This window comes from Cladophialophora bantiana, assembly GCF_000835475.1.
Source record: "Cladophialophora bantiana CBS 173.52 unplaced genomic scaffold supercont1.4, whole genome shotgun sequence".
Lineage (NCBI taxonomy): Eukaryota > Fungi > Ascomycota > Eurotiomycetes > Chaetothyriales > Herpotrichiellaceae > Cladophialophora > Cladophialophora bantiana.
Genome location: NW_015971578.1, coordinates 1,342,073 through 1,365,606, shown reverse-complemented (window position 1 = coordinate 1,365,606; position 23,534 = coordinate 1,342,073). Strand labels below are relative to the sequence as shown.

The 23,534-nt window shown below is 52.6% G+C and overlaps 10 protein-coding genes across 10 annotated transcripts; 7 read left to right on the top strand and 3 right to left on the bottom strand.

The window, feature by feature from the left end:
- Positions 1–107: 107 nt before the first annotated feature.
- Positions 108–1,598, bottom strand: Z519_03273 (uncharacterized protein; the record flags this gene model as incomplete). The annotated part of the gene is made up of 1 exon (XM_016761024.1): positions 108–1,598. One exon carries the CDS (start codon positions 1,596–1,598, stop codon positions 108–110), a length of 1,491 nt encoding a protein of 496 aa, XP_016622874.1.
- A 360-nt stretch (positions 1,599–1,958) lies between these two features.
- On the top strand, positions 1,959–2,793 carry Z519_03272 (uncharacterized protein; the record flags this gene model as incomplete). Its single annotated transcript, XM_016761023.1, has 2 exons — positions 1,959–2,022; positions 2,078–2,793. 2 exons carry the CDS (start codon positions 1,959–1,961, stop codon positions 2,791–2,793), a joined length of 780 nt encoding a protein of 259 aa, XP_016622873.1.
- Positions 2,794–2,976: 183 nt separating this feature from the next.
- Z519_03271 (uncharacterized protein) lies at positions 2,977–4,781 on the bottom strand (the record flags this gene model as incomplete). Its single annotated transcript, XM_016761022.1, has 3 exons — positions 2,977–3,667; positions 3,738–3,865; positions 3,918–4,781. The coding sequence occupies 3 exons, from the start codon at positions 4,779–4,781 to the stop codon at positions 2,977–2,979; spliced, it is 1,683 nt and encodes a 560-aa protein (XP_016622872.1).
- An 834-nt stretch (positions 4,782–5,615) lies between these two features.
- On the top strand, positions 5,616–7,847 carry Z519_03270 (uncharacterized protein; the record flags this gene model as incomplete). The annotated part of the gene is made up of 1 exon (XM_016761021.1): positions 5,616–7,847. One exon carries the CDS (start codon positions 5,616–5,618, stop codon positions 7,845–7,847), a length of 2,232 nt encoding a protein of 743 aa, XP_016622871.1.
- Positions 7,848–8,693: 846 nt separating this feature from the next.
- Z519_03269 (uncharacterized protein) lies at positions 8,694–10,412 on the top strand (the record flags this gene model as incomplete). Its single annotated transcript, XM_016761020.1, has 1 exon — positions 8,694–10,412. The coding sequence occupies one exon, from the start codon at positions 8,694–8,696 to the stop codon at positions 10,410–10,412; it is 1,719 nt and encodes a 572-aa protein (XP_016622870.1).
- Positions 10,413–11,013: 601 nt separating this feature from the next.
- On the top strand, positions 11,014–11,647 carry Z519_03268 (uncharacterized protein; the record flags this gene model as incomplete). The annotated part of the gene is made up of 3 exons (XM_016761019.1): positions 11,014–11,257; positions 11,349–11,548; positions 11,603–11,647. 3 exons carry the CDS (start codon positions 11,014–11,016, stop codon positions 11,645–11,647), a joined length of 489 nt encoding a protein of 162 aa, XP_016622869.1.
- Positions 11,648–11,921: 274 nt separating this feature from the next.
- Positions 11,922–12,947, bottom strand: Z519_03267 (3-methyl-2-oxobutanoate hydroxymethyltransferase; the record flags this gene model as incomplete). The annotated part of the gene is made up of 1 exon (XM_016761018.1): positions 11,922–12,947. The coding sequence occupies one exon, from the start codon at positions 12,945–12,947 to the stop codon at positions 11,922–11,924; it is 1,026 nt and encodes a 341-aa protein (XP_016622868.1).
- A 1,377-nt stretch (positions 12,948–14,324) lies between these two features.
- Z519_03266 (ubiquitin-conjugating enzyme E2 8) lies at positions 14,325–15,078 on the top strand (the record flags this gene model as incomplete). The annotated part of the gene is made up of 4 exons (XM_016761017.1): positions 14,325–14,448; positions 14,535–14,649; positions 14,698–14,879; positions 14,939–15,078. The coding sequence occupies 4 exons, from the start codon at positions 14,325–14,327 to the stop codon at positions 15,076–15,078; spliced, it is 561 nt and encodes a 186-aa protein (XP_016622867.1).
- A 744-nt stretch (positions 15,079–15,822) lies between these two features.
- Positions 15,823–16,740, top strand: Z519_03265 (uncharacterized protein; the record flags this gene model as incomplete). The annotated part of the gene is made up of 1 exon (XM_016761016.1): positions 15,823–16,740. One exon carries the CDS (start codon positions 15,823–15,825, stop codon positions 16,738–16,740), a length of 918 nt encoding a protein of 305 aa, XP_016622866.1.
- A 904-nt stretch (positions 16,741–17,644) lies between these two features.
- Z519_03264 (uncharacterized protein) lies at positions 17,645–20,743 on the top strand (the record flags this gene model as incomplete). The annotated part of the gene is made up of 1 exon (XM_016761015.1): positions 17,645–20,743. One exon carries the CDS (start codon positions 17,645–17,647, stop codon positions 20,741–20,743), a length of 3,099 nt encoding a protein of 1,032 aa, XP_016622865.1.
- Between the last annotated feature and the right edge of the window lie 2,791 nt (positions 20,744–23,534).

The following is a 23,534-nucleotide window of genomic DNA, read 5'->3' as shown; positions in this document are numbered from 1 at the left end:
AGACGGCAGTCTCTGCGACTTTGAGCATGTCTGGTTGTTGAAAATATCTATACATACAGCACGGAGCAACAAGCGGAGATGTTCCAGCATATTTGTATACACGCCCACTAGTCCCTCAGGGCCTCAATATCGACGACCTCCTTCACAGCCTCGGTCGTCAGCACAAACGGACTGTCTTCCTGCACACTGACGCTGTCTTCGATGCGCACCCCCATATTCCGAAAGTGCTTAGGCCACCGCGCGTCGTCGGGCACATAAATCCCTGGCTCAATCGTAATACAGTGTCCCTCTTGCAGCACCACTTTCCTTGTGTATCCCACCGTGTCATGCACGTCCATCCCGATATAGTGGCTCAAGTGATGCGGGAACAGCCTCTCAATGGCTTTGGAGGAGACGTCAAAGCCGATCTGCCGTAGCTCGCTGGAAAGGTATTCTTCCGCGATATTGTGCAGCTTGTCCAGCGACATGTTGGCGCTGCCTCGGCAAAGAGAGATCAGCGACCTTTGCACCGTGAGGACTGCTTGGTACAGATCTCTCTGTGCATCGCTGAATTTACCTCCCACGGGCCAAGTCCGCGTGATGTCGGCGATGTAGCCACCATACTTCCCACCACCGTCCACTAGGACCAGCTCGTCATCCCGCAGCACATCATCGTTGCGAACGTAGTGGATGCTCAACGCATTCTTCCCTCCAGCAACGACAGGTTCAAACGCGCTCGCGTCGCATCCATTCGCGATGAAGCGATAGCGGAGGTACGAGTCAAGCTGCTTCTCGCGCGTCCATGCTTTCCTCATGGCTTCCGTGTGGGCTCGTCCCGATGCTCTTCCGGCCTTTCGCATAAGCTCAATCTCGGCAGCGCTTTTGTAGGCTCGTAGGTCGTTCATGATCGGTCGAAGCCGGTGGACTTTCCTTGATTCAATCAGCGCGGCGAAGTCGGTGGTCTTACGGGACGCCCCAAAGAGGAACCGCTGGAGAGCCGATCGATTGGGATCGGGACTCGTGATGTCCGTGTACACCTGAGAAGCTTCACCCACCAAGTCCGGAAGGATCTTTTTCAGCTTGGAGATGTCACCCGTCTCGTCTGCATTGAAGACGTCCTTTGCCGCTTGTGTGCCTGATCTTGCGCCATCCCAAATCTCTGCCTTGGGATCCTTTTCCCGTACGAACAGGTGGAAGGTATGGTCTGTACCAGTGGTATCTTTCCCAATGACAGCGAGAGCTTCGGGCTCATTGAAACCGGTCAAGTAGAGAAAGTCGGGATCTTGGTGGAACTCGTAAAAGACGCTGCCAGACCGGAACTGGACATCGGCTGCGGCAATGATGGCGATGGCTTTGTCTGGCAGTTTGGCTGCGAGTCTCGTGCGGCGATCGGCATATTCCTGCGCTGTTATGCCTGGGGTCAGCTCCCCTGGCTGAAGGACATGCGGGTGAGTCTCATGGACGGGCTGTCCGAAAGACAGATCGGCAGCATTGATGGTGAGGGTGTTATACAGGCGCCGCTGTGGCCTCTGGCGTCTTGTCGCTCCAAGACCACGCGAATGGCAGAGGGCATTATTGGCACCGATGAGCGTCTGCCATAATGTCCTCCGCATCGACATGCTCCGAAGCAATGCCTGCAGTGAGATGACACGATGGGTGAAGGATCGAGGTGTTCAACTGGAGAAACATGTTGCAATCCATCACTTTGACCCGTGTGACAAGGTTGACGCTCTTCTCCAACCAGCCAGGTGCGGGCTCGGGTGCACTTTCCTGTTTGGGGCTCGTCCACTGACGCCCTTGGGATTTGATATACCAGTCCTTCTCGATCTGGCACGGGCCAGCACGGCCATGACTCACCTAGCCATTGATATACAGCCTGAGATGTGCAAATGCTGATCCTTCAGACCGTCAGAACGTCGTGAAATCGCCGTCGGCCTTGGAAAAGAAGAAAAGAAAGTCCTAGCCGGCCACGAGCAATCATGGTGCGCCATCTCGAGTATCCAAAGAAACCCCAGAATACTGTGAAGCGATATAACAACAGAGGTAACATGGCCCGCCCTTCCGCATTGCTGTTTCGAGACCGACATCTATCTTGTAGGGACATATGACCTGGGGGTAATTCACTCCATCATCAACACCACCTCGGTCCTTCATGTCTCATTCGCTCCTAGCCCCGAGCAACCCTTTCCAGCAATCTTGCCCATGATTGGGGTCATGGGTTCATTTGACTATCCCTCGGCCAGCATTGATGAGCCGCTTGACTGTTACCTTCATGGCTACGTCAGCTCAAGGATAATGCGCCTGGCTCGAGAATCTCCAAACGGCCTGCCCATCTGCGTCGCTGCCACCAAAGTCGATGGCCTGGTCTTGTCCCTGACCCCGAATTCCCATAGCTATAACTATCGATCTGCCGTCTTGCAAGGACACGCTCAGCCGGTGGAAACGGAAGAGGAGAAACTGTACGCCATGCGCTTGATCACCAACAAGGTTGTCGATGGGCGCTGGGAAAACACCAGAGTCCCTCCTGATAACGTGGAGATGGCTTCTACCACCATTCTGAGAGTCAAGGTTGAAACTGGCAGCGGAAAGATCCGGCAAGGAGGTCCTCATGACGAGGCGAAAGACGAGAATAGATCCGACATCACTGAAAACACCTGGACGGGAGTGGTGCCGGTGTATGAGGCTTTCGACACCCCAATCCCCAGTGACACCAACAAAGTCAAGGATCTTCCGCCATATCTCGACTCATATGTGTCCGAGACTAACGAGCGCAATCGGGAGTCAGCTCTCGCCGCTGTGAAAGAGCCCGAATGACGCTCCCAAGGATATTTCAGTGTCGCCTGTTGAGACAGAAATTGATAACCTAAACGAGGTCAACAGGAGAATAGTGCGACGGGGTTGTTGCCGCAAATCCACCTAGAGAAATGGTGCTTCACATAGGTAGTCAGCGATGACTTGACGATTTCGTATCCATCCGACGAGATCAGGACATGTTTGTTAAAGCCATGTACGCCACTCGGCCGTCTCTTCGATCTCTGGCACAACGATAAAGCGGTGACGCAAGGCCGCTGTCAGACAAGAGCTCATCGACTCGTTCCAGAGAAATTTCCGTGCCACATCGTTCATTTGCTCGATGCTCATCTTGAACCTCGATAGGAGGATTCTAGTCACGACTTCACCCCGGACGAGCGAACAACCTTCAATTTCTTTAGTTGCTGTGACCACGCACCCACCCCATAAAAGACAATCGTTTTCTATCGGAGAGCCACGGACCATCTTTCGCGAGCACTCGAGGAATGTTTCTGCCATTTCTTCGCGATCCAATTGGTATGTGGCAGTGTAGAGATGGAACACAGAGAAGCCCAACCAGATCAGGCGCTCCATCGGTGTCAACTTTTGTCGGAGAGCCTGAGACTGTTCGCGGTCTCGTGTTGCTCTCGATGCGAGGCGAACGATTTGGCCTCTTTCCATGGCTAGCCGTTCAATGACCTGACTCGAAAGGATCCTGCGTAACGCGAGCTCTCTGAAACCTTCACAAACTCGGGTGAGGCGGGCGGACAGTTCGACGGAGAAAGGGAGGGTTGGATATACCAGCTCAATTGGAGTCGAGGAACTGTTCTCGGGGAGGGCATCTTTTCTGGAAACTGTTCCCTTCATCCTTGGTCGAGCGTACGACAAGGCATCGTGACTGAGTTACCCCAAAGTTAGATCTCTGTAACCACGTTGACAGGGGTCCGCCAGCATTGGGACAAACTCACAAACTGGAAGGACGTTTGGTAGATGCAGCAATATCGTGTTTGCGCAAATCTTCATTGTCTTTGAACTGGCCTAGATAACGAAGGGCGTTGCGATGCATGGCGAAAGATGCTTCATCTTCAAAGTAAGCCTTGACTCAGCTCAGCACACGGCATCAAATCATGGAGGAGAACATTACGCACGCAAACAGCGGCCAGGTTTGAAATACCTGCCATCACAGCCCTTCGAGTAGAACCCGGTAAGAGGAGCCGTTCCCTGATTTTTGACAGAGAGCCGCCATAATGATACAGCATAGCCTTCTTCAGTTCGGGTGTATGCAACAAGTAGGTACATAGGACCCAAGTGATGATGGCCTCAAATAGAACATCGTGCGTCATGAAAAGCTCAAAAAATGCAGGGCTCGGTGCTATAATCTCCCTGCAATGATCGATTACAGCAGGGAAATAGTCCTGGGATCCAATAGGATATCGTAGGAATGGGTCGGTTCGCAGGCCACCGAAGACGGTGTCGGTAGAGCAAGCTGCAAGGACTAATGACTCGGCTTGACATTTTGGGCAGTCGCATGGGTCCGCCGGAGCATCAGCTGAGAGCGTCTCTGGAGAAGATCCATGTTTGTTTGAGCAGGGTGATGGGGAGGAAAGCAAGATTGGCCGGGCCCCCTTGTCTCCGCCGGCAGGCGGTGCGTTTGCACTCGCATTGGCTGCAGTCGAATGCTTCAGGAGCGTCTGGCTTCGAGAATTTAGATCTTTGTTGGAGGTAGGTCTCGATTTCCCCGATCTCTGCTGTTCAGGAACATGGTTCTTACCACCCCTAATTTGGTTCACTTTCGGAAGAGGTTGTACTCTTGTCGTCTCAAATTCTATACAACGACGCCGTTCATGGTTCCTACGCATCGCGTGGGCTGTGATTTGACTCAGTTGCCAGTTGGGGACACGGCCAGGCCTGTCGACATTGATGAAATGAACATCCATTGGCAGCTGGGAGCCTTGAGATATTTCTTTCGCCTTGTCACCACCTTTAATAGTATTAAAGACGCCATAAGCCATCCTGATCGTTGGCCTTAGGCAGGTCGCATACACAAGATGGGTTACTTGTTAAAGACCTTACAGCCACCCAAATAACAAGTCTGAAGAAGACATGTCGAGGACCGATAAAGGGCGAGGATTAACGGATGGAGAGCTTTCTTTTGACCGAATCAACCTGCTCCCTGATCGGGTAAAATGGATCGAGACAGTCTCTTCAAACGGAATAGATTCAATTGACTGCCAGAAAGCCCAGTGTTAAAGAGGACTTTGAGGAAATCAGGCTCCAGGAGATTGCAACAAACTCGACCGATAACTCATCGGGGAAGTAGACCTTCCACATCTGGAAGAGCTTGGGATCTCGTATTGACTTACCCAAGCATTGACTAGCCCGCAGGTACTGCCATTGCAAGAGGTAGTCGTTGGCCGGGATTTGGCTCTGTCGGTCCAAACCAAATCCAGCTTGACCGGATATGAAGTATAGCGTAAGCAGTCGGAGATGGGGAACTAGGTGGAAAGAGGTTCAAGAAGACATCATGGCGTGGCAATATTCGACACAGCTGCCTGTCTGCTTGGTGTTGCAGAATCATGACAGTGGGCACCGAGCGGGTGCTGAAGGGGAAGCAAGGCGGGGTGAGAGCTGCGAGCGGGGCGACAAGGCTGGGAAGTTGCCCTGTTGCCCTGCCAACTTTCCATAAACAGCACTTCCAGTCTTGCACGCAAGCTCGATGACGCGTAACAGCCAGCAGTACAGCGCAGACAAGTCGTTCTAAACCTTCTGGTTTTCTCGCATAACGATGAATAGCATGGCTGACTGAAAACCTGATATGAACCTTCTGAAAACACACCGCCAGTTGCATGCCGAAGCCCCGTCGTGAGTCTGCGGCGAGGGCCGACACACGTCCTGCGTTCAATCGTCCTCCAAACTCGCGCCCTGCCCCTGCCCCCGCGCCCCGTCTCTCGCACAGCGACGAGGACGGAGGATACTATGAGCCGCGCACACCGAAAAGAGCGCCGAAGGAAAAGGCCAAAGCCTCACCTGTGCCTTCTCCATCCCCAGAAAAACGGCCGCGCCGACCGAGTGATCGGTACCGAAGTTCGAGCGGGGTGAAAGATGGTCCAAGGAGGGAAGAACAACAACAACACAGAGACCGCGCAAAATACAGCTCTGGAACGTCTACCAACAGCGGTAGTCAGCTGTTGAGCAGCGATGCTTTGGCGAAGCTGAATGCGTACAACGACCGGGCGGATTTTGAAGAAAAGTACGAAGAGCGCAAACGCAACAAGAAGAAACAGAAGCAATACAAAAACCTGAAGGCAGCAGAGCAACGAAAGAGGAAGCACAAAAACAGGAATGTTAGTGGTGCCATACTGGAAGAAGGGAGAGTGGGCGAGAAGCACCGACGCGCGCATGGACGTGGCGGCGGGTACGGGAAAGAATACCAGGCTCACAGACGATCAGACACGGACGACGGAAGGCGCAAGAAGAGACTGTGGTGGCTTGTAATCCTCGTCGTAGTATTGCTGGCAATTTTTATCCCTGTTGCAGTGGTGGTGAGTAACAACAGCAAGAAATCCAGTGGAGGATCGTCTTCGTCTTCGGCGACTACAAGCGGAGGCTCGTCAAGTATCAGCAATGACTGCGACCCCAGTTCGATCCCGGCAAGTGCAAAGGGCACTTACACCGACATTTCCACCTGGATGGACACGGCTGATTTCAATTGTACATACACTGCCGAGACGGTTGGTGGTCTCTCGGTCATGGGCCTCTATTCAAGCTGGGATGATTCCACCAAAGCCAACGACAACGTCCCTGCTTTGAACGAACAGTGGGAGTATGGGAAGATGCCCATCAGAGGCGTGAACATAGGTGGTTGGCTTTCGCTAGAACCATTCATCACCCCGTCAATGTTCAACTATCCTGCCTCAGCCAACGTGGTCGACGAGTGGACACTGTCGCAGAAGCTGGGGCCGTCTGCGCAGCGCGTTATCGAGACGCACTACGCAACTTTTATCACAAAGCAAAGTTTCATCGACATCAAAAACGCAGGCTTGGACCATGTACGAATACCTTATCCATATTGGTCCGTCACAACGTACGATGGTGATCCATACGTACCAAAGATTGCCTGGCGATACTTGCTTCGAGCAATCGAGTATTGTCGAGAGAACGGCCTGAGAGTGAACCTCGACCTGCATTCCGTCCCAGGGAGTCAGAATGGATGGGCTCACAGCGGTCACCAGGGCGATATCGGCTGGATACTTGGCCCCGATGGCGCCACCAATGCGCAAAGATCATTGGACATCCACAACCAACTGTCCCAATTCTTCGCACAAGATCGGTACAAGAACGTGGTGACCATTTATGGCTTGGTCAATGAACCAAAGATGCTGGTAATCCCTCCTCAGTCTGTGCTTGACTGGAACCAAAAAGCCATCGCAATCATCCGAGGAAATGGCATTAAGCAACGCATCGTCTTCGGAGACGGCTTTCTCAGTCTGGATAGCTGGGACGACATGTTCCACGGTGTCGATGATAACCTAGTAATGGACACCCACCAATACCAAATCTTCAACACGGGGCAGCTCAAGTTGAAGCACCAAGACAAAATCAACCTCGCCTGTTCAGGTTGGACTGGGCTAATGGTTGCAGCAAACAACCCTCAAACCGGATGGGGTCCGACTCTGGATGGAGAGTGGTCCCAGGCGGACACCGACTGCACACCAAATCTGAACAACGTCGGTGTCGGCTCCAGGTGGGCTGGCACACTCGACACCGGCGACCCAGCGACATCAGTTCTGACACCGACCTGTGCCGAGCCGCCTTGTTCTTGTGCGGAAGCCAACGCTGACCCGAGCCAGTACAGCGCTGCCTACAAGCAGTTTCTGCAGATGTATGCCGAAGCCCAGATGCACAGCTTTGAGCAAGCCTGGGGTTGGTTCTACTGGACTTGGAAGACTGAGAGCGCTGTGCAGTGGAGCTGGATGTTGGGCCTGGAGGCTGGAATATTGCCCGATAAAGCGTACTCTCCCTCGTTCAAATGTGATTCCGACGTTCCCGATTTTAGCGACCTGCCTGAGAGTTATTGATGATGGGTGACTCTGTGAATATGAAAGCATCGAAATGGAGTTTTGGATAGATTGTTCTTGTGCCGCAAGGTTGGCATAATGAGAGCATTGTGGATAGCCGAGATGCTTTGCAGACGACGGCAAGGCATTAATCAACATACGCACCACGTCTTACCTGGTCCAAAGCTTCGTGCTTTTTTCCTTCCCCAGCTTTGAGGAGAGTCGTGATCGTTCCTGTTTGTAAGCCCAGCGCGCTGCCATTAGTACATATGATAGAATATCCAAACAATAAGCAGTACTACTCTCTTCCCTTGAGTAGGACGCACATACGATTCGGCAGAGCGAGTGAGAAGGTATTGCAATAAACCCACCAGCAACCTGTTTCGAACTCGTATCAATTTCACGGCTGAATGAAAATATACCAGATCGCGATATCTGAAATGTCAGTCAATAACCGCAAGTTCTTTGTTCAACACAATACAATATCTGCTTTTGTTTCCTTTTGTCCGCCTTTCGACATACCTCACTTTCTCTCCCAACAGAACGGAATCATTCACTCACCTCACATTGTCCCGGGCCACGTATATAGTTCGTGGAATCAACTTACTTCACTCCACCCTGGTTGAAGTTACTCGACATATGAACTTCCTCTTGCTCGTCTTCACCCATAGTCTTCACTTGCAGGTGATCGCATATAACACCGGGCTGCCGTTTCGGGATCTGTTTGCATAGCCCGAGTAACATCATCGCGACTATGACCCCGCCAGAACACACATCACAACGCGACGACGACGTGGTCAACACCAAACGTCCGCTTGCAGCGAAACGTCAACAGCTTCTCCACTGTCCAGGCGGGCTCTTTGCAACATGAGGGAGAGGCGTCGACACCCCTCTGACCCCGGTATGACTCCTCAGTACCAGTTCATCGATGATGGTGCAGGATGCCAGCCAGGGGAGCTCGCCAACGAGGTTGATTTTGCCCATCCACAAAACTGTAATGACGGCAGTCGCTCTAGATGGGCTGAAGACATGCCACCTCCTTTCCACCGACATCCTCAGCCTGGGACTCAACAAAGGGTTAGAGATACACCACAACTGGTCCGAGAGCCACTCAGGTTAGTCGCTGATGGCCCTTTCCATACGCGTCCAAACAATCCAGCTGCGGTATACTCTCAATTCCCATATCATCTGCCCGAGGGACCAGCCTTTGGAACTGAAGTCAACTCTGGGGGCGGAGGGCGAGGTCCGGCAGCGAAACCAACACTTCAGCCTGGCTTTCTGCCAGGAAGTCGTCAATTCGGGAATGCCATTTTTGGACATGACGCTCCTAAGCCACAAGGACCCAAACTTCCTCCATTTCGCATTTATTTTCACCATAAAGATGGACAACTTCCAGGTGAGCTGGTTCGCAGACTGTTTGACGTAGCCCAGGCTGAATCAGCGACAGGGATCCATCAAATATTCGACCTTCCGATAGTTCACTCAGAGAGTGCTTCACGGCAAAATCGAAACCACCAAGGAATGTCTTTTCCGACGGTAGAACAATGGATTGCGGGTGAAAATTCACGTCCGACACGCAAGCGCTGGAGAGAATCATTTGAAGCGCAGGATCCGCCGGATGAGCCTGACTCTGTATGCCAGTTGGCAACAGGGATCATTGATCATGTGCCAACTAGAATGCGAGCAAATGGCATGTTTCATCCGGCGCCGAAACGACGTAGGCGTTTCCCCAGTGGACTGTTCGAGATTACCCCTGACGCAGAAGTGGTCTCTCCTACACGCAGGACCCCGGAAGGAAAGCCAGGCCAACGCGGTTCCCAGCCAGCACAGAAGCCAGCAAGTCAGCTCGTGCGTGTGTCGAGAAATATCGAGGCAATTGCGCAAGCAAGGCTGATTGCGAAGTTGGCGTCAGGACCAAGTTCTTCTATTACTCAAACGGCTCATGAAGTTTTTAGTGAAGAGCAGTGTGAAATAATATTATGGCTCGCCCTCCACGGAGTATCGAGTTCGGTAATTGCGCGCCTGCTGAGTGCCAATATCAGGAAACCCAGCAATTTCAGGAACAGCTCGTTTGTGCCTGACGTTAACAGGTTGGTGCAGCACTTCATCGCTGAGCTTGCAACAGGTCAAGAGAGAACAAAGAGGGCTGATGAGATGGTTGAACACTTGCTGCAACAGGGAGATCGCCTAGGCTGGAGTCCTTATCTTCTTCGGCGAGCGGTTGGTCTCACAACTTCTCCAGGGGACGAGGCCGCCCGAATACAGGAGGTCCGAGAGAACGCAGTGGAGCGTCAAGCACTCCTTAAATGGAGAAACAATCACATGGGCGAGAACCCGGTCGAAAGCACATCTGGCAGACGAGCACGAGAGCAAGTGCTGGCGTTCCGGGGCTTGATGAGAGAGGCAATGGAGGAAGAAATGTTGGAGCGACTTGGGTACCGTAAGGGCACTCACGAAGTGGAGAAAGTATTGATGAAGAAATGGTTGCTCAAGATCCGCGAACTTGGCAAGCTCCCCGATCGCCTGGTTGAGGGTGAAGACGGAGCGCACAGCATAGGGCTCGACGAAACTGGTACATATTCCTAATGATCACAGGCTGTTGTTGTGACTGAGAGGTGAAGCGACTCCGACGGGCTATTGAAGTGTTAAGCTGCTACCATGGGTTTGAGCTGATCATTGTTCGGGGTTCTGACTTGCTCGATGGCAGCTGTAAAAGTTGGATACCGGGCTGGCGGTGTCAAAGCCACGGAACCACGGATGCATCAATGCACCAAAGTTTGAGCCACAGATAGAAGCTTGGGGAATGTACGCTGAGACAGAGAGATTGATGATAATGCGTGACATGAAAGACCCGGAAAGGCTTGAAAGGCATAGAAGATTGAAGGATCAGGTGGGTCAGTTGGGGCTGGTTGGGCTTTTCACATGGCCGGCTTTTGGTGAATTATTATTGGACAGCCTCGCCAGCCTCGCAGACTTCAACATCCCACGCGATATGACCACGTGCAAGCACCAAGGAACGAACCGGCATCCGTGGGCAGGCAGGTACACAGTTGACCATCACCACTTCCTAGGTAGATACCCACCAAAAAGAGACTAGGCAGCAAACAGATCGCAAATCCTCATCCATTGATGTCTTGACTCCGTTCGTTCGAAACACCTGAATTGAAAATCGGTTCACTAGGCCGCCATGTCATCCTCTTCGCAACCCTCGAGGGTAGTTCTTCAGGATCCTGGCAAGCAGCATGGCACCCATACCGATCCAAACACAAAGGCAACAGACAATGACAGCGGCAATGGCAGCAATGGTGAAGATGACTCTGGCCCTGGAGGAGATCTCCCCATGAGCATGACCGCTTCCGTCATGTTGACCAACCTGCCCAAGGACGCGAGCCAGGCACTCAAGGAGGTCGAAGAGATTGATGATCGAAAAGGTAATTCGCACAGGATCCTCTCCACTTCTATCCTGTCCTATCTCCTACCATCGCTTCCGTCTCTTCCTCTAACCGCCGTGTGTTGCGACAGTCTCTGTCCGCTTCCAACCCATCGGCTCGGCCCCGATCCTCAAACAACGAGTCTTCAAGATTAGTGCCTCCTCGAAATTCAGTGTGGTGTTGAATTTCCTAAGGAAAAAAGTAGGTGTCAAAGAGGGTGATGGACTATTTTGTTATGTGAATAGTGTTTTTGCGCCAGGGTTAGATGAAGGTGTTGGGAACTTGTATCGGGTACGTTTTCTGTCTCCTTGTGCCCAACTTTGAGTTGTCTGTCATCCGCCTCAGCAAAGCGCTCTCATTGCGACCTACTCGCCTTTGCTATGCTGCTAAGGGCAGCGATTGCGTGCTACATTCTACGGCACAGCGAATTGGGGTTGCTGAACGGGAGAGCTAGAGGAGATCATGCTAACAAAGGCCTTCGATTCGGTAAACTAGTGTTTCAAGGTTGACGACCAATTGATCGTCAGCTATTCTACAACGCCGGCTTTTGGATGACCTAGCCCAGTCCTAGTTCTGTTCCGGATGAAAGACATGCGCTTGCTCGAGAAGGGACCCCAAAACGCCGGAAACATACGAGGGCAAGATCGAAACAATGCCCGCGAATTCAAGCCTTCTGCGCCTCATCAGACTGAATGGCCGCCTTGAACGCCGCTGTAACCTTTGCATCACCTTTGTACACGTGCGAAGGACCTGGATAGCTTCGGTCGCTGACCTCATCCTTGTATTGCTTAATGGCAGCCAATCCTGCTTCCCATATCGACCCATATTTCTTGACGAACTTGGGCATGAAGCTATCGGGCGGACGGACGCCAAGCATGTCGATTTGCACGAGAACTTGGCCACTTGTCTTGTTCCCTGCACCGATGCCGATGGTTGGTATTCTTAGGACCTTGGTGACTTCTTCGGCGATATCGGGGGGAACACATTCCAAAACGACCATGAACGCTCCTGCTTCTTCGACAGCTTTGGCATCTTTGAGGAGGGACATGGCTTTGTCGAGCGTATTGCCTTGGACGCGGAATCCTCCAAGAGCATGCTGGCGTTGCGGGGTAAGACCGATGTGTGCACACAACGGAATTCCGGCAGTCGTGATCTTCTTGATTGCAGGCGCCATCTCTGCTCCTCCTTCAAGTTTGACACTCTGCATACGCCCTTCTTTGACCATCCGAATCGCGCTGGCTAGTGCTTGTTCAGGGCTGAGTTCGTATGAACCCATGGGAAGATCGCCGACGGTGAAGGACCGGGTTACTGCTCGACTGACAGCGCGTGCGGACACGATCATTTCGTCGAGGGTGACCTCGGAAGTGTCTTGCATGCCGAGGGACACCATTGCAAGAGAGTCGCCCACCAAGATCATATCCATTCCAGCTTCTTGCGCCATCAGGGCTGAGGGGAAATTGTGTGCCGTTAACATGGTGATGGGCTGGTCCTCAGCATACATCTTCTGGAGGGATTGGATCGTGACCGGCTTCTGGCCTCGAGCCAGCATAGCTGGGGATGAAGGGGCATGCGAGCTCCAGCGAACTTGATGCCATAGTCGGTGGTTTTGTGGAACGGCTATTCGACAAGTGTCTCGGAGAAGTGGTCCTGTGAGAGACGAGACTCGGTTGAAGCGGGCGATTGAGGCCATTTTTGTTCACCCAAGTTCTGAGACGGGTATGCAGGAGGGAGGAAGAAGGACAAGGAAAGAGAACTTCAGTTTGATCTGAGTCATTTTGCAGAATAGAATGCGGTGGCGGTGAAAGAAGAAGTTTTATTACTGTCGTCGTGATGAATTCTTTATGCGTAAATCTGAGAAAAGCTCTGAATGAGGTTGAGCCTCGGTGTTGACAACAATGGGCCGAGCAGAAGGCACCAAGCAGGGCGCCTCCGGGGGGTAGTGAGGTCACTAGGCGCTATTGTTGGTTGCAAGCGGCGGCCTCGGGGCCCTAGCACCCATTGAGTCTAGGGCGCTCAGGCATTCTGGGGGACGGTTCTAGGCACCGGTTGGGAGATTCTGGTCCCTTGGCGTCACTCGGCCAGCTCGGCTGCCGACTGCCACCCATCAGCATAATCAAACGGCCGAACGAGGGCACATCCGGGTGACGCCCATGGCTGCCTCGGAAGCGTGAGCATTCTCATCAATCAACGATCGAATTATCGGTTCATCCAACCCCAGACCGAGATCCTCAGCCTGGCGGACAGTGACTGCAAGGCTGTCGTATCCCCCAATTACAACTATACCCAAGCGCCAATAGCCGGGCGGCCATGCCAACACACACATGCGTGTCTCGACGCCGAACATGAACAGGACCTGGGCAGGTACTTACCTCATAATTATTGACGAGCTGAATTCCCCATCATCAGCTTTAGAGTGGGTAGTGGACATGCGTGAGGGCCTGGCGTAGTGTGTGCGATGACAACCTCAGGGCTTAGTCCATGCTGCAACCAGCGCATGGTGAAGGCCTGGATGCTTTGGACTAAGCGGCGAGCCGGTAAACCAGTTAGGCCCGGCCAAATCAGTCAAGGGTCCCCATCCCCCCATTATTGCCCTTGCCATCAATCGGTCTCCAACCACAGCGATAGTCCCCTCCGTCACCGAACCACGGTAGACTTCAAGTCCTATCTACACTTCACACCCTGCTTCCCTCTCTTCACTCTCTCTAGGTCCGCTGCTTTCACTGCGATCCCGCCATCATCCCCTTCTTCGCGCCCACACAAGTCCTTCACTACCTGTTCGCCTGACTTCAACCCTCCTGCAAAGCCCCTACCCCTCACGAGGACAAAGAAAAGGCCGAGTCCAAATCCGCGCAAGAACACCCGGCCATCCTCCCGTGATCACTCTTTGCTCCGATCTCGTTTCTGCATCTTGCCACACCAGATTTAATAGGCACGTTTTTCTCCTGGGAACCAAGACACAGAACCGACCCACCGTCCTCTCACATTTTGAACGCATCTTCGAAGCGCTTAATATCCTTCTTGTGAACATAATCTACGTTCCACCCAGATCATCAGTTGGCGAGGCACGATGAGCAGCCCTAAGCGGAGGATAGAGACGGATGTCATGAAGCTGATGATGAGCGACTATGAGGTGACACTGGTCAACGACAACATGCAGGAATTCTACGTCATCTTCAAAGGGCCTTCGGAAAGTAAGTGCAAGACTTTCCCGTCAACGACTCCAGCGGGCGGTTTACTGCAAGATCAGGGGTGACTGACGGCATGGCTACATTTGCAGCACCCTTTGCTGAGGGGAAATGGAAAGTTCACGTCGAACTGCCAGATCAATATCCTTACAAATCACCCTCCATCGGCTTTGTCAACAAGATCTTCCACCCAAACATCGACGAAGGGTTAGTCACAGTTGATGCTGGATGCCTTGTGCTGATCTGGATTTCTAGGTCGGGATCCGTATGCTTGGACGTCATCAACCAGACATGGTCACCCATGTTTGATATGATCAATATCTTTGAAGTCTTCTTGCCTCAACTCCTGCGATACCCCAACCCTACCGATCCCTTGAACGGAGAAGCGGCTGCACTGTTGATGCGGGAGCCTCGAAGCTACGATGCTAGGGTTAAAGGTGAGGCTCCAGACCTGCAAGATGAGATCAAAACAAGAAAATATTAATTGGTCATGAAGAGTACATCGCGCAGTATGCTACAAACATCCACGACGATCATGACGAAGACGAGCACGAGACGGACGGAGAGTTGAGCGAGGTGGAGGATTTCAACAGTGATGGGGAGGATGAGCCTGCTGGTGCAATGGAGGATGTATGAATTAGGAGTCCTGGGGAACTGGAGTTCTGTGGCCACTTGGAGTATATTGGGCGCTACAGGAGGCTCGAAGAACGGTAACGGCATACTGGATTGGGGGTTGCTTTTATTTCGAGATGCTTGCGCTGTCTTTCTTGACACCCACCTACTAGTTGTGAAGCTGGGAGTTTGCCAGACCTGCGGGGTCCGTGCTGTACCATGCCATACCATGCCGTGTCGTCCGCAAGAGGATCATGAAGATGCGAGGGGTCTGGAGTCTGGCGTCTCTGAAGCACCTAGAGCGGGCTCTCCAGCTTAGCATCAGATAATCGGTGAATAGTACTGCACGTCTCCCCTCGATGCTTCAAATAGATATTTACCTATTGACAGACAATCCTCTTGTTCCACAGTACTTCGTACTCCATGTTCCATGGTATCGCGCGCAGCGGTTCTGCCCAAAATCAACGATCAGCCTGTCAGACTGAATTGTGGCACAACCACGCTGCGGCCCCTGCGTCATCGACTGGTCGCTTCCAAGGCCGAGTGACGTGGTTTTCCAGCCACGCGACCTGCTCCTCCGAGCTAGTCCGCATCACATCACGCTGTTACATGTTACACACTTGTCCCAGGTTCACCGACGACTCGATCCCGAAACCCCCAAGCTTGGAGCGCCCTTGCACCTCATCGCAGTCCTCGATATAAAGAACGGGACCTAACCCTGTCGTTTCACGCACAATTCCCCAGTTGATTGAAAATATCGTTCCGACCATGTCGCTATCTCTCGACTCATTACCACCAGAAGTCCTCCTCCGCATCCTCTTCTTCCTGGAAATCCCCGATCTGCTCCAAGTGAGTCGCACATGCCATGTGCTACGCGAGATCGCTTGCGACCCTCTCCTTCATCTCCAGCGACTGCACCATGCCTCCCATACGCTATCCATCCTGTTGGCCCGACGGCCGTCCAGGTCTGCCATTAGTCCCCCTAATTCATGGATATGGCTAAGCAAGACCAATGTCCTCTCGCGCCAAATCAGCAAGAGTTTGATACGCATCCGGCTAAGTCATAACCTCGAGCACAGGCCAAGTCCGTATGATTTGGTACAAAGAGCGATCCTCCCATCTACATGCACCAATTATTCCTCGCCGGTCTCGCCGGTCCTGATACAGTCACATCAGGCCGTACAGAGGAGCAAACTGAAGGATGGATTGGGTCGCAAGCTAGAGCGACGGCCGAGCATGAGCAGTCTGGTGTCTCTCAATATCATGCCTGAAGAGTGCGTGCGTCACAGCGTCTCGCCTGCCATCGTGGCTACGAGGCGGAAAGTGATTAGAGAGAGCTTGAAGGACGGGCTTCGCGCGTGGGTTGAAGGGCGCGCCATACAAGCACAGAAGAGGAAAGCAGACGAGATGGAGGCTACGGAAAAGATCACAGTAAAGAGCCTGGTGAGGAGGTTCGCCGCAAGGAAGGTCGCAGTGGACATGGAGAACAGCCGAGTACGTCGTCTTGATCCAGTCATGTTAGAGAAGAGGAGGGCCCAAGCGAGATGGGGCAGAGAGGTAGAGCTTGCAAAGATGGACGAAGAAAGACGAGCTGCGACTCATGGTACTTGTGCTCAACCGACGAGAGCGCATGTCCTGGGGCTCAAAAGGTTCTGGGAGGGAGTCATCAGGGCGGCTGCTGGATGACTTGTCCATTCTCTTTTACTAAATTCAATGAGTGTGTTTATATATCTCTAATGATTTGAGGATCTGCGGCCTTGATTGAAGGGCTTGATTGTATTAAGACCTGAATTTTCTCTTGAGCAAGCTTTGTAACCGCGTAGGATCTGTGCCCCGAATGTGGGTTTGTCTATGACTCCCTCAGGTGAGACGGAATGAGGTACTAGTACCTCGTAGTCTATCGAACCTTGAGTGTCCGGTTGTGATGCAGTTGCCTGCTGGCAAGACGGGACAAGGCTGTGAGTTGCAGCAAGGCTGCGCTTGGCTGAGAAAGTTACCCTAGAAACCGACTCTGCCAGCCTCTCCAATGATGTCAATAGCACAACAGCAAAGATCCCGCCACCGTGGATGACGCGAACTCATTTGTGATACGTACATACCTAGACAAGAGCTCTTTCTTTAACTGCAGAGTGCGTGTTTGCTAAGCCTTCAACGCCAATAAACAATGGGTACTCTGATAGCTGACAAAATGACTTGCAGGAAGCGAGAAGGTAATCTGCACGGCCTCAGGTTTTATCAACGGATCCAGCTCAGTATCACCTTCAACCCGCCAGCAAACACTAGACTGGGCACGAGAGAGCACTTGAGTGCCGTGGACCCTGGCTAGAAGGCAGGGTAGATCTCTCGAAGGCCCCAGTCCCCCTCAAAAACAGTCCCTCTGGTTGCCTGGACAACACTGGCCTACCGCTGCCTGCGGCCTCACCACTGGAGCGCACAGGCCAAACTCAAGCCGCTCTTCCAAGACTTGGATAGTGACTATATATCCCAAAACTCGTCTTCGGAGGGAGTCAGCCCTATGTCACACCTGAATCTGCAGTAAGAGCAACCACGCAATTCTTCGATTCCACGCTCTCTACCCAACAGGGTCGAAATGGTGCGTGAACAACAACCTGCCCGCAGCCCGCTTGCGCCAGCTATGGGTAACTCGCAACCTTCTCCAGATCCTCAGAACATGGAAAAGGGCCTTAGCGCCGACGAATCTTCCGCTCCGCAGCCTCTGTATCCAAATCTCCAAAGTGCCTTACCAGAGCAGCCTCAATTTGGGAGGCCATCAATGCCAGGCGCGTCGGCGCAGCCATATGCAAGAACACAGCCGCTCATGCGACCAGGCATGAGTGCTAACACATCAGCTCCTCGCCAAGTCAGCGGGAGTCAACCACAAGACAAATATTCCAGCCTTTTTGTGTCATCGAAGAGACCTTCCCAAAGACCAGAGTTGCACAAACCTCATGCTACAGCGAATCCTCTACAAATGCTTAAAGACAATGGGTCGCACGTTGGACCGCCTCCTAGACCCACCTCCTCTCGACCGCCTTATCAAGAAGATGATTTCTATGAGATCCCCAAGCCAGCGAACTTCCCTACATGGAAGCCGACACCTTTCGTTCCTCCCACCTTTTCGTCACAACAGCCTCCAAACCCTTATGTTCGACCAAAAACGGTGGACCTAACCCAGGACAGCTCCATGCTGACTCGTTCATCGTACCCTTCAAACAACTCGATCTTCAGAGAGCAGAGATACGAAACGGGCGATCCATACACATACATGAACTCTGCCCAGGCCAATGAAAGCATCAAGGCTTTACTTGAAGGTGCATTTGAAGACGAAGAGGACAAGCCAAGGACGAGACAGAGAAAGAAGCAGCTGGACCAGAAGGTTGAGGATTTAGCAGACAAGATCAAAGACATGTCAGTCAAGAGTGGAGACAGAAGCGAATCTGCTCAAGAAGAGGAGGAAGAAGAAGATGATGATGATGATGGTGCCATTCCTGGGTTGAAGGTCAAGCTCTTACCACATCAAATTGAAGGTGTTGATTGGATGGTCAGCAAAGAAATCGGCAAGAACAAGACATACGGTGGTATCCTCGCCGACGATATGGGTTTAGGAAAGACAATACAATCGATCGCTCTCGTCCTGAGTAACCCAAAGCCTAGTGCTGAAGAGCTGGAGAAGAGCAAGAGCAAGCGAAAGTTGCCCGAAGGTGTCACAAAGGGCACACTTGTGGTAGCCCCGTTGGCATTAATTAGACAGTGGGAAGGCGAGCTCAAGGATCGCATCGACGAAGACCATGCTCTCACAATCTGTGTCCATCACGGGCCTCAAAGAACCAAAAGCTACAAGGACCTGAAGAAGTATGACGTCGTCATCACAACCTACCAAACGCTGTCATCAGAACATGGTGGATGTTCAGAATCCCTGAAAGTAGGATGCTTCGGCGTTCGCTGGTACAGGATCATTCTGGATGAGGCCCACTCGATCAAGAACCGCAACGCAAAGGCTTCCAAGGCTGCTTGTGCTCTTGATGCTGCATACCGCTGGTGTTTGACTGGAACGCCGATGCAGAATGGCCTGGACGAGCTCCAAAGCCTCATTCACTTTCTCCGTATCAAGCCCTATTGTGATCTGACCGAATGGCGCGAGAATATCACCAAACCCATGAATAATGGAAAGGGGGGTCTTGCAGTTAAGAGATTGAGACTCATCCTGAAGAGCTTCATGAAGCGAAGAACGAAGGATATACTCAAACAAGAACACGCCAACGAAGGTGGTAAAGGAGATGCCACTGAAGGAGGGAAAGGCCCCGGGTTTAAGATCGTGGGACGAACCGTGGAGAACATCGAAGCCGACTTTACAGATCAAGAGCGAGAGTTCTATGACCGCCTGGAATCAAGAACAGATCGAAGTCTCGAGATGATGATGGCCGGGAACAAGATGAGTTACGCTTCGGCATTGGTTCTCCTCATGCGACTTCGACAAGCGTGCAATCACCCGAAGCTTACCGGAAGCGACCTGAGTACAGAGACCGATGCCTCAAGTGGTCATCAGACACCAAGTCGCAGGAAAGCTAATGCGGAAGATGACATGGATAGTATTGCAAACATGCTTGGTGGCCTTAGGGTGGAAACCAAGAGATGCGATATGTGTCAGATTGAGTTGACTGCGAGAGAGAGTTCCCAAGGCGCGATTCGATGTGTTGAATGTCAGGAGGATTTAGATAAAGAAACGGATCAGGTGAAAGAGATCAAGAAGGCAAAGAAGGACAAGCGACGAAAGCAAGAGCAGAAGACCGTCAAAATCCAACGCAAACAAGCGAGGCGTGTAGTGGAGGACAGTGACGAGGAGGACGACGAAGACGCCTCCACCTCTGCTGAAGAAGACGAAGACGACGAATACTCCTCGTCCGATGACTCTAGCTCTTCACAGCCCACACTCCTCCAATCCACGAAAATCCGCCACCTCCTCTCCATTCTCCACGAGGACTCCCACACACACAAATACATAGTCTTCTCCTTCTTCACGTCCATGCTCGATCTAATCGAGCCGTTTCTCCGCTCCCACCGTTTCCGCTTCGCCCGGTACGACGGCAAAATGCGTAACGACGCGCGGGAAGCGTCCCTCAATGCCCTCCGCACAGACCCTTCCACACGCGTCCTCCTTTGTTCCCTGCGCGCGGGAAGCTTAGGGTTGAATTTGACCGCCGCATCGCGAGTGGTGATTCTAGAGCCATTCTGGAATCCTTTCGTGGAAGAACAGGCGATTGATCGTGTGCATCGACTGAATCAGACCCAAGACGTCAAAGTCTTCAAAATCACCATCAAGGGAACGGTGGAGGGACGGATATTAGATTTGCAGGAGAAGAAGCGTGAGCTTGCAAAGGCGACCATCGAGGGCCAGGGCAAGAAAGGCGCAATGAAGTTGAGCATGCAGGATATGTTGAGGCTGTTTGGTCGGGAGGCCGAGTCAGAACATCCCGTCGACGTGGAGGAAATTGGCATGGGCCGAGGAAGTTCAAGGGGGTTATCGGAAGGGAGTCGGAATATACCTCCGGTATCCAATGCGCCCCTGGCTACGGGCGGATACAGCAGTGGAATTGGGGGGAGCACAAGCGATCGACGCGAGAAAATGCGCATCAGCGATGGGAAGAAGAAATCGTGGAAGGAGCATGAGGTCTATGGGCGGAGGTGGTGAGGGCGTTGGGATTAACCCTCCCAATTGTCTTGAACATGGGTTGTCCAGATTCATGACATAAACATCATGAAGGGATACTGATTAACGCGGTGCGACACCTAGACATTGGAACTTTTTTTGTTTCGGGCGTTGCGAGATTCAACGCTTTGAGGCCAGAGTGTAATGATAATGATGATCAGGAAGCATTCGTTGAACAGGGTCCAAGACAATAACCTCTTCTCCTCAGGGAGGTTGTGTAGGAGTACGAAGTACCCGTTATCCTGTTATTCTCTCTGTCCCACAAGCGTGTAGGCCCGAGCGGGCTGCACAATAGGCATAGGTATTTAATTAGAAAGGGAAAGATCGATTCGAGCAGACTTCCTGATTGCGAATAATCACGGTCGTTGGACCACGTCGTTCAGGTTCTTCGGCTCAGTGAGCGACACAGACGCGGCGGAAGCGAGGTGTCATCTGAGAGAATGACTTGATGCTGTGGTTTGCGAGGCTGAGATTTCAGGAGAAGCTTTTGGGAGCGTGCTCTTCTCTTGCCTGGGTTGCGGGCTTGTACTGCTTATGGGCTATGGACCAGCATGTATTTAGGTCAGCAAGCATGGAGAGCGCACAAGTGAAATCGTCTTTGACGGAACCTGAGCGGAGAACGCAGTACCGGACGTCCGGAAGAACAGGAACCGGCCCAGTTGGTGACGAACGGAAGAGATGCTGTTTTGATGCCGCCGCAACAGAAGTTGCTCCGCTTGCGTGCTTAACCGGCAGGCTGACTAGCCAAGAGATGCTTGTCTATGGGTAGCAATTTGTACACGTAAGTCGGATGAGAAACATTTGGCTGAACCTCGTTCTCGGTAAAAGGATGGAAATCAAGGCTGAAGATGTTGGGCGGAGATGAGGATGAATGGGGAGGCCGAGTGTGTGTAATAATTAAGAGTGGTCCCGGTTTCGTCATCGGAAGGAACAACTTGGCCCCGGACTACGGACGACCAATTTCCAGACTCAGACCTTGCATATTACGTAGGGACCCCGACCAGGTCAAGACTCGAGAGGCAGACTGGGAAACGCGTGGTACTTTTACTGGATGGAGGACACGGTACGGAGTAATGGTAGGTACCCAGTACGGCGTCCAGAACGCACAGGCCGGGATCCAAACTCGGCGAGGCCAAAGAATGGCAAAACGAGTGCTGTGCCTACTCGTGGAGCTCCCAAGGGGCCCTAGATTGGAAGTGGTGGTAGTGTCGGTGGTAAGAGCTGACATGGGTACTAGGGAAAAGTTTGTCTCGTCCGAGCCAATGCAGACGCAGGCAGTTGTTTCAGAACCAGGGTCAGCTGCAGCAGCAACGTGGCAGCCACCTTTTCCACCTTTTGAGACCAGGCCGCCAGTGGGAGCAGTCCGGCCCAGGGGGTGCGCCAGTCAGAAGGGGGCCCGCCACTGCCTCTTGCATGTCGCCCTCGTGGCTCTTCTTCTTTTGTTTCTGGAACAACTCAATTCCTCGGTTTCTCTCGGATATGGCAGGGAAGACGGGACGGTAGTTTTGGGGGGTGCCAGATGCCGGGCGCCAATGGAAGGGAAGGCGGATATGTCGATGTCTCCTCTGGCAGCGGATGCGAGCAGACAATCTGCGATCGGTTTAAGCAGCCAGGCCAGTCACCGGCGACGAAATGGCAGCTTGGCGGTTGATGGTTAGGGAGGTTCTTAGGTAGGTATAATCAAGAAGTGGCCAGAGAAAGGGGTAAGGCCCCGGATGATGAAACGTGGTCAGCCATGGTCGCAGCCTGCAACAGGTGCTGCTAACTGGTTAGGGCCGAAGTGCGTGGTTAGAGGATGGGACGGCGTTCGATGGGCGATGGGCGATGGGGATGGAGGAAGGGTGATTGAGCCAGTCCTGGGGCTACGGTACCCAGTAGTAGATACATACTTGGGACGATATAGACTAGATATCGCCGGAGGAATGAATCATGATTGAGTTTGTCTCGAGCCGTGAGGCCTGTACCGAGTAGGTTTGTACTGTAGAAGGGAAGGGGTGTCTCTGCCGTGCATCCATGACTCGGTCAGTCCGTCGATGAATCAGTCAATCAGTCAGTCTCGCACGTGGTACGTAAGAGAAAAGGAAAATGTCGACGACTTTAGTTTGACGCCACCCGGTGGGAGAGCCAGAGCAGAAAAGAGAAAGGAAAGAGAGAAGACAGGAGACCCGCCGCAAAGGAAATTTCACCCCATTTTGCAATGTTCCAATTCGTCTTGTCTGGTCTTGTCTTGCCTTGGTTTGCCATGTGCTTTTCTGACTCTGACGATTGCTCATGCTGATGGGGACGCAGATGGAGATGGTCATGGAACAAATGGCCTCCTCATGGCCTCCTCATGGCCTCCTCATCTCCCCGTTGCCTTCGTCTTGGCCGCCTTCGAGAAAAATCCAAATCCACTCCGTCACCACGGCTCAATCTCCTCGTATTCTTCATTGCTTCTTTTACCCTTCTCTCACTCCCTCTCCATCTCCCCCCCCCCCCGGTCATTGCCCCCCTCCATCTCCCATCAAGGTCCAAACGTGCTGTAACCTCGGTCACCACCTCCACGTTGTACCGGAGTCGATTGATTAATTGTCATTCACCGCACAGACAATCCCCCCTTCTCACATTTCCCTTTGCAGATCCGATTGACAGCCTAACTTCTGGAACTGGAGTAGCAGCCACTACCACCTCGCCCCCGGTCCCCTGTCAAAAGGTTGGCCTCCGCCTTACCAGACTAAACGACGTTAGAAGGGAGACTGGATGCTTCGGCTATTGCACTTTCTGGTATTAGGAC